This window comes from Sinocyclocheilus anshuiensis, unplaced genomic scaffold, assembly GCF_001515605.1.
Source record: "Sinocyclocheilus anshuiensis isolate Anshui unplaced genomic scaffold, SAMN03320099.WGS_v1.1 scaffold822, whole genome shotgun sequence".
In the NCBI taxonomy this organism is placed as follows: domain Eukaryota; kingdom Metazoa; phylum Chordata; class Actinopteri; order Cypriniformes; family Cyprinidae; genus Sinocyclocheilus; species Sinocyclocheilus anshuiensis.
Window position 1 is genome coordinate 342,044 of NW_015539892.1, and position 10,264 is coordinate 352,307.

Sequence of the window (10,264 nt, forward strand, 5' to 3'; positions counted from 1 at the left end):
AGATAGATAGATAGATAGATAGATAGATAGATAGATATTTTCCAGATTTACCTGATTTAATTTGGCTTTGAATTTAGAAAGATATGAAAATAATTATGTATTATATTTAATAGGATTTTTTTAAATATCAATATGTATTTTCATGTTAAAATATAGTTTAAAAGTTTTTTTTTTCTTTTTGAAAGATGAGATCAAATACATTGTTTTCCAGTTTTCAGAATTGATGTCAGGCATTATGTTTGAACCTACGGTGTAATTTACAACGCCTTCATGATGTGGTGAGACATTCGGAGTATTCATTATTGAGTCTCTTTCATAAGGTTTGTCTCACTGCACAATACATCAGTCACAATCACTGTCATCTCATTGGTGAGAGGATGCCATTGTCTGCTGTTTGAGGACACGCTGAGATAATCTTTCTCACATTTTCATGGGTGTTTCTGTATTTAAACATATAAAAGCAGGCTCTATATTATACATAAATTATATAGTTAGACTATGGTAGAGGTCTTTGACTGTCTCTGTTTTTGTATAAACTTTAAAATGCTTTAATACAATGATGTCAAAACACAAGTTGTGCCAACAAAGAAGAGATCAACCTATCTCTCAAAGTATGACCAGCTAGGTTTATAAAACTTTATGAAGTTTGAGTAACCCTACAGGCTTTTACCATCATACAGCCGGCAAAATCTGAACATGGTTTTCACATACACACACAGCAAAATGAAGACTTATTTAGGATTTGTGAATCTGAAAAGAAGAATAATAAATAGGCTATATTTGAAAATTACAGAAATGTTTAACATTTCTTTGTTTTATATATTTCTTTGTTATAATTGTTTTATATTTCTTTTCATTTGTACTAAGGGAATTATTGTGGTCATCTCTGATTAATTTCAAAGTGGAAATGCTGCTATTTTAAAAGATTGTTAATTGTTATCTCAGGCTTAGTCAAGAACATGATTTCCTATGAATCAAGTAAACCTATAAATGAATGAACAGCCTTCTATAGAGCTGCAATAAAATCAGGACATGTGATATTTAATATATTTTGTATATGAGCAATTAATTATGTTACATTAATTTAAACACCATAGAGAAAAAAAAATTAGTTCCGGAAAGGCTATTGTAAGAGCAGTGCGCCCTCTAGTGATAAAATATGTACAAATACGTGGACTTTAAGTATTGTACTACAGTAGGCCAAGTGGCAGTAAAATTGAGTGAAATGACATCTGGAATCTTATTTCTGCAAAAAAAAAAAAAAAAGGCACTCATTCATACTTTTACAGAAGAAAATGTCAAAATGAAATAGGCCTACTTGCCCTCATCAACCGTAGATTTGCGGATGAACCACTAGAGGGCGACATTTGTTTGTTTTTGAATTGGTTCATCCAGCTCTGTTTACTGTCCAGCAGTGGTCCCAAACTCAATTCCTGGAGGGCCACAGCTCTGCACAATTTTGCTACAACCCTAATCAAGCACACCTAATCCAGCTAATCAAGGTCTTCTTCAGGATTACTAGAAACTTCCAAGCTGGAGCTGGTTGGAGCTAAACTCTGCAGAGCTGTGACCCTCCAGGAATTGAGTTTTGAGACCAATGCTGTAGCCTACAGTGTACACCTTATCACGTTCGATACCTTAATTCACTGTTGTCTCTCGATTAAGACTTTGAGACTTTATGTGAGTGTAATTAGGGAAACTTCAGCCTTTCTGAAGATGATAAATCCTACATTGTAGTACGCACGCGGAGGGCGGACTTAGCCTTGTTTGAAATCTCTATGGTATGTCAGTACTATCCACAGTTCATAAATCTTGTTAATATTCTTTGTGAATTAAACAAAAGGGGCTTTCTTGGATTTGTCACAGCAGACTCTCCATAGGGAGCTGTCCTACAAACAATTAGAGACACGCTTGCTTTATTCCATCAACATGAACGTGAGGAAAATTCTCTCATTCTTCATCTGAGCTCACAGAACTGTTTAAAATAACTGTTGACCACAAAACATCCTCTTCTAATGAGAGCAAATGATTGTGTGAAAGTGACTTTGACCCTTTTACTTGACCCGCACTATATTGCTAAACAAGCACGTGCTGATGAAGGACCTCGTGGGTGATGTGATAAATAAACCTAACAATCCTGTTGATTAGGCCTATTCCACCCGAACTTTGATGTCTGACCTCGCAGACCTGTGGCTTTCAGGCTTCCAGACATGACCTCATCATTTGGCCATGCACCTGACCTTTGGCATGTGGTCTCCCTCTGTTTACACAATCAAACCCGAGGTGGGTCTCACAGGCCGGCGATCCATCTGTTTTTTAAGAATTCCACATGCTGCCTAAACAAATGTATTCAAAGTCTGTTTGGAGTTACACACCTGTTTGTGGTTGTTAGAAATGCTTTTTAACGATTTTCACTCTCAAGGCCAGTTCTCTAAGGCATCACGTGGAAGCCTCTAGTCTGGAAGGGGAACATCTAGTGCATTCCAGCGTAGGTCCGTTTCCATGTGTGTGAGGCACATCTGTTGAGACGTGAGGTCTGTCCCACCGACAGTTTCAACAAACTTTCCGGCTTACTTAAAGTGTCTGACAAAATTTGCCCCGACCGTTTAGTTTTTCTGCCACATGGCTGAAGGTCGTGTCTTAGTCACAGCTTTTTTTAACATCAAAACCAGAAAATAAACTGAGGCTGTTCTGTAAAGTTCAATGGGGTTTTTTTTTTTTTGGGGGGTATTCTTGGCTCTGTCAACAGCATGGCATGCTATGAAAATAATCTGGACAATGTGAAATATTTCGAGTAATGCAGTTACAGTGGAAGCCTAGTGGGTCAGCATTAAAAAGCAAAAAGATAAAGGTCATTTATGGTATAACTTACACTTAGTAAGTTTATTTGACCTGTAAAATAGATTTACTTTTTTAGGTGGATAAACCTCTGGTTATGCTGGTTTCCTTCAATGTTTTTAACTGGTATTGTTGTGCAAATACTAAGTGCAGGTAGCTTTAACCTTTTTAGGTGGTTGATAAGCTATTCTACTAAACCTTTTATTGTTTCATGCTAACATGTAACGTTTGGGTGTGTGTTTTTTCCCCCAAGAAAGAAGGTCATACAGCATTAGAACAAGTCCAGTGTAAATAAATAATGACAAAATTTTCATTTTTGGGTTATTCGTATTACTGCATGCTTGTCTACTAGGCTTTAGTAAGTGCATTGTGGAAAACACATTATTTTTATTTATTTTTTTTTTTTTTGCACGTGAAATTATTTTCTGTGGTAACCACAATAAGCACAAATGCTGTCGAAAGAGCTTAAGTCAACATGAAACTGATTTTTTACCATTTCCAAACCATTTTAATAAGATGATGTATTTCAGAGTCAAGATATTCAACAAGAACATGTAGGACAGTAGATGTTTGTAAGAAATCCCTAAGGTTAAGAAAACGCTTGACAATACACTGCTTGCAACTGAGCCCAGGACCTTTTGAACCACTGGTAACTGACTGACAAGCTGTCTGTGAAAATTTGTTGACAAGTGGTTGGAGGGGCTTGGTGACATCAGCCAAAAATGAAAGTCCTTCAGTCATTTTTTATTTTTTATTTTTTTTAAATAATGTGCACCAATCAATAATACCAGGAACATGTATTAGGAAGTAAATTAGGTTACTTTTGAAGTCACATTAACAATAAGCTCATCCAAAAGTGACATTTATGTCATCATTTACTCACTCTCATGTTGTTCCAAACTCATATAACTTTATTTCTTCTACAGAACAAAAAAAAATGACAAAAGGTCAATGCAATTATAATGAACGGAGACTGAGGTTTTCAAGTATGAGTAAATGATGACAGGCTTTTAATTTTAAGTTGTATTTAGCTCAGAATGTTCCTTTAAAATGACCTCATCTCCTAATATGCACAAAATCAACTAGACAATAATGATGCAGTTTAATAAATAACAATTACCACACACAACAATGTATGTACATGTTCTCGTACTGCTGCAAAAGAAAACTATTATTTGAACAAAACAGAAATGCATAAAAAAAGAACTAAAAAAAAAAAACTCTGAAGTCCAACTCGTTCCATTGTAGTGTCCTATGTCAAAGACATCATATTTATTCTCCTTAGACAGTAAGTTGTCTTCAATGGTTTGCACAAGGAAAATGTCCATCATCGCATGGAGAAATATCGAGTTTAATATCATAAGGCCTGCGCTGGCGTTTTGAAAAGATGACAGTTTGTCATTGTCTCCAAGACTTTCGGCTCAGCACACACACACAAGCTACATTGATCCTTACGAGTCTCCATGCCACCAGGTTCTTGAATGAAGTCAGCGCTCGCACAAACGTGTGTGAATTGGTACAGTACGAGTTCCAATGGCGTGCATCGATTCCCAAACACCCGGATCCTCCGGTCCGTCTGCTGCTGCAGGTCGTCTCAAAAAAGTACTGCTTTTTCTTGGAGTTGTTGATGATAACATCAGGCAAGACTGTGACCTCGTTGCCCGAGATGTCTGTAGCTTTGGTTTTATTTCCCTCCCAAGTGCTAACGCTCTCACAGACAGAGTAAACTCCGCGGTGTTGAGGCGCTCCTGCTTTCCTCTTCGCCCTGCTCCTCGTCTGGTGCCCAGCGGGCTCTGAGTCGGGGGGTTGTTCGGCGAACAGAACGCGGGGTGAGCGGTACCGTCTCTTGATGAAGAGTTTAGGATCCACGGTCGGCACAGGGTTGGCCGTGACATCATCCTGTCTGCGGTCGGCGTTCTGTGGACAGATGTCACTTGGGCGCTGGGCAAACATCTGGCTGCAGGACAAGAGCAGCAGGGCTAGCATGGACCACCGCATGGGCTCAACGTGACCTGAGTACGGCACAGGTTAATGTTAGCTTTCATCACACAGAATAGTGGTAACATGCAACATAGACATAGTGGTAACATACAAATATGATGCCAGATTACTTTAGATTTTCTTCTGCATAGCGATGCACAGATACTATATATATTACTTTGGCTGATATAGGTATACAGTACTTGGCAGCCAAAGAAATGTAGATCAACAACATGACGGTTGATATCTGTAGATCTACAGTTTTAGCTTTTTTTTTAAATGGAAAAAAAAAGCTCAATAAAACTCCAATCTACAGTTTAACATGCTGAAATATTTGTGATTGAAGAGTTTATTTTTCTTTTTTTGGTACTTGTTTTCAAGTAGTGAAATCAGGCATCAAAACATTATAATGTGCAATAGAATAGAATAACTGTTGGTACTTTTTCTAACTGCACAGACAAAAGTTGTCCAGAAACTGTTTAATTCTGAAAAATAAGAGTATTATCTACTTGTAATACTGGCTGATTCATATATTTAAAATAATTAGTATTTATATTAAAAATACTTAATATTAAAATATTTTCAAATACAAATATTAAATTGTTCTCTACTTTTATGTAGACAGTTATGTATATTATATTGATGGTCATATGTACATTTAAAAAATAAAATAACATTAAAATATTTTACATAATTATATTAAAAAGATATATACATACATATGTGCGCACACATCATCATCATCTGTAGCTGAAAATCTTTGTATATATATGTATATATATATATCAAAAAGATTTATTAATACCTAGTTAATCGATTTTAAGAATCAACTATGTAATGTAATAAATATTTTAACAAAAATACCCAACAAGAGAATATTTTATAGTCTCTTCAACTGGATATTTTGACAGTATTGTGGTACTTTGATGATATCAGATTGGTAATACCATGGCATTTGATATATGCCATAATACTGAATGATTACCATATCATACCATATTTCAATTTTCATGGTAATACTTTAGCATTAGCAGTAGATGTCCAAAACCATGGTAGTACCATGGTACCATGTCTAATTTACTACTATATAGGCCTACTGTAATTGACAGCTATTCTTTAACAGCTATTCAAGCAGTAGAAATCCCTCAGACTTGTGTGTCAGCACAATCTGAATGAACCGCCACAAACTAGCATGGCATAGCTTTGACTTTTTAAAACTGAAAATAGGTTTATATCTTTGCTTTACACAGGTAATCTTGTGCTAAGAAAGAAAAAAGAGTGTGTTTACCTGTGAAATGTGTCCAGGTGAACTGTTTTCTCCCGTCTGTCTTTAGCGTAGCTCTCCTGTGCTCCTCATGGTACATGTATCGACCAGCGTGGCATCTTCTGCTTCCAGCTCCTCTGCAGAGAGGTACAGAAAAGTATGAAGCAAGCTGTAATTTCATATAATTACCATTTACCGCATGCGTATTGCTCATGCAGCCTTGGATTCTAGTGAATCGATTCATTCAAGCACATTTACAAAAAATGATTCACCAGACAGAGAAGATTTGTCATATTAAAAAGATCTCCTACGACTCCTATTTCTTTCCTAACACCTCATCCGTCCAAATACATTCCTTCCATTGGTGAAATGCTGGGAGAAAAATGCACATTTCAGACCTCACAGGCCATGTTTCAGTGAATAAATAACATCTTCTTTGAGTGATGTAGTAATCACTGTCAAATTACTGCTCAAGCGTGACACGCGCAGACAAGACAGACCAAAAACCCAAATGTGACACACATCAACTTACACCCCAGACCCAAACCATCCGACTGCCACAACATACACAAGCCTCTAATAAATTGCTTTGGATCACAGCCTTTCTGTGTGGCTTGCGGAGGTGGTCTAAGAAATCCTCAGCCACTGACCTCAAACTCATTAGCTGTCATAGAGACAATTTAACACGTTCCTTCTGGCATAGCCGGTGTTATCACACTGACACAAAGAGCCGAGCCAGGCGGTGCTCTCCTTCCAAAACAGTCTGCTTTCATATGGTAACAGTTCCTGAGTGACATGGGTTTCAGCGTGTAACGTGAGCCCTTCCAAAGCGCACATACGCACGGCCTTATCTGCAGCCTCCACAGGGCTATGGATTCCAGCGCCTGCAGGGCAGCTTTTCTTTAAGCACTCATGTGTGGCAGAGCTCAGAGATGAAGCGTGGCTTTTTGCTGGCTCTGGGCCTGTGGACTAGTAGTCCGTGCACAGGCAGCATCCGCTTTAGTGCACACTGAAGACTCGTGCTATAGTCTACATAGTTTCACGAGAAGCTGTCACATGACATTACATAAAATGAAAATCATTGCGATTTAGGATGAGGTGAAAAGGCAGGCATGTTCGGACCATCCTGTCAAAAAAGAAGCTAGTCAGATGAAACATCTTAAAAGTAAGAAAAATACTCAGATGGAAAACATGGGTTTAATTCAGCAATTCAAAGTTGCAAATAAATGAACTCAGTCTAACAATCCATAAGAAGGAATTACTAAATTATCTAAATTACAGTGAAATTCCTTTTTTTTTTTCCTTTTTATATTAGAAATAAGGAAAACTGCCCAAAAAAAGGAATTTCACTGTAATTTAGATCATTTAGAATATTGGAATTTTGTAAAATATTTTTTTTTAAATGTGTAATGAAATTGTAAAATTAAAATGAATACATATCTATGTGTGTGTGTGTGTGTGTAGTCTTCATATTTTTACATATTTGTACTTCACACAAAATCACACAAATTTTTTTATTTTTTGTATATTAGAAAATTGTAAAATATTTTCTTAAAAATGTGTAATAAAATCTGGAATCTTATTTCTGCAACAAAAAAAAAAGGCACTCATTCATACTTTTACAGAAGACAATGTCAACATTAAATAGGCCTACTTGCCTATTATATATATATATAATGTTTTTAAAGGTTTGTTTTACTATATATATATATATATATATATATATATATATGGTCTGTAAATATTGCTCAGGCCCCTCCTTCCATGTAAGTCTATATCATTTTCCACTTGTTCTATCATCTGCCAGGAGGAAATCATAAATCTTATGGCATATATACAGTATTCATATACTGAGTTTTATAGTTAGAGAAGGAAATATGTTAGGATATAAAGAACATTTATTTAGGCAGCTTTGCCTCAGTGAAAAAGCTGATCAGACAGCAATTAAACATAATGACAGAAGAAGTTAATTGCCACCATAATAGTTTATCAATGCTTCACTGACAAATTTATGATTGTTAATAAAACCAACCAAGGACATAATGCAGACAAACACACTCACATACACACATCCAGATGGCTGGCTGTATTAAGTTTGTTATGAAATGGTGTGAAAGACTTATCGCTGGTGGGGGCATATAATCAGCTCTGGATATATAACTGGACATTATTGTACCATCACATAAACACCGTATTAGCACCCTGTTCAGCGAAGAAAGATATCCATATCTCACCTTCATTAGACATAAACATACATGTATGACTTACATGTGAAACATGATCAAACCCCTGACCTTAAGTTTGAAACTTTGGTGAGTAACACCATTTGTGCTACAGACATAAATGATATCATGCAGCTCATGGATGAGATGTGTCATTACTTTTCTAATGAAAAAATCCAGGCCTAAAATCTGAGCCCATAACTCCTAAGTTAGTGTCAGAGTTATCAGAAATATTTATCATAATGGTACATTACATACATTAAAAGAATAGTTCACCCAAAAAAAAATAAAAATGATGAGAATTTGCTCACCTTCAGGCCATCCAAGATGTGGATGAGGTTTTTTCTTCATCGGAAGAGATTTAGAAATTTAGAATTGCATCATTTGCTCACCAATGGATCCTCTGCAGTGAATGGGTGCCGTCAGAATGAGAGTCCAAGCAGCTGATAAAAACATCACCATAATCTGCAAGCAATCCACATGACTCCAGTCCATCAATTAACATCTTGTGAACCAAAAGCTGTGTGTTTTAAGAAACAAATCCATCATTAAGACATTTTCAACTTTAAACCATCACTTCTGGCCCAAATAATCCCTGTTGTCCTCTCACATCAAAATCCATCAACATATTTGTTTAGAACTATTTTGGACTGTTTTCACTTGCAAACAGAACTTGAACAGTACAACTTTGTCACTGGAGAAAGCAATATTGTGAATTGAGGACTCGTATTTTAGCCAGAAGTGACGGTTTGAAGTTAAAAACTCTCGTCTTAAAAATATAATCGTTTATTACAAACATGCAGCTTTTCACATCATAAGACATTAATTGATGAACTGGAGTCATGTGGATTACTTGTGGGTTATTGTGATGTTTTTATCAGCTGTTTGGACTCTCATTCTGACGGCACCCATTCACTGCAGAGGATCCAATGGCGAGTAAGTGATGTAATGGTAAATTTCTCCAAATCTGTTCCGATTAACAAACAAACTCATCTACATAGATGACCTGAGGGTGTATAAAGCTTAAGAAAATTTTCATATTTGGGTGAACTATCCCTTTAGAGAGAGAGAGATATATATGAAATAAATTAATATAAAAACCTTAAATTAACATTGAAATAACATTAAACCATTATGCAAGAACTGAATAACATAAGAACAAGTTTTTATTCAGTAAAAAGTCCTAAAGTTGAATGCACACCCCAGTGCATCTAGTGTTCTGCAAACAGCCACCCAGCAGGTCAACATGATCAAGATGAAGTACCTGCTGTTCCTGTGAGGACGGGTCATCACAGCGGAATGCACACACATCACTTCCTCTGTCAGAGCGAGTAACCAGAGGCTGTATGTGTGTGATACACAGTGTAAGGTTCAGGCTATTGTATCAGACAGGTGCTCAGGCCTCTCCCAGGACTGCCTAAAACGGTTACATTTTGTCTCTTGGCAGTGATGAACAGATATGACAGTTAAAGTTTAGTCAAGTCAAATATTTATCAAGTTTATACAAGCTCCAGAGAATAACATAAAGAGAGAATCAAAAGAAGTAGCCGGGCTCAACAATGAATATAATTTTTTGTTCACTGACACAGTCAGGACAGTAGTTCAGATTGCTGCTTGCCCTGACAACTCTTTTGCTGTAAAATGATTAATTATTTAATTACATACACTACAGTTCAACAGTTTGGGGTATGTATGATTTTTAATAATTCTATTCAACAAAAACATGTGTATAATGTGACAAGACATTTCTATTTTGCATTACAGGAATGAATTACATTTTAACATTTATTTTAAGTTGTAATAATATTTCACAATATTTCACAAATAAATGCAGCCTGGGTGAGCGTAAGAGACTTTCAAAAAAATATCTAACTTACTCAAACTTTTGAATGGTGGAATTAATTAATTATTTTAAATATATATATATATATATTTTTTTTTTATTTTTTTTTTTTTTTTT

At 36.0% G+C, this 10,264-nt stretch overlaps 1 protein-coding gene across 1 annotated transcript in view; it reads right to left on the bottom strand.

Moving 5' to 3' along the window:
* Window positions 1–4,069: 4,069 nt before the first annotated feature.
* The window catches only part of LOC107685837 (nerve growth factor-like), a 24,307-nt gene continuing 18,112 nt past the window's right edge, over window positions 4,070–10,264 (bottom strand). The window contains exons 2-3 of the mRNA XM_016482572.1: window positions 6,107–6,219; window positions 4,070–4,850 (exon numbers count right to left, since the gene is read on the bottom strand). Of these exons, the coding sequence (XP_016338058.1) occupies window positions 4,237–4,850; window positions 6,107–6,182 (690 nt within the window). The 5' untranslated portion in view covers window positions 6,183–6,219 and the 3' untranslated portion in view covers window positions 4,070–4,236. The remainder of the gene's footprint in view (window positions 4,851–6,106; window positions 6,220–10,264) is intronic.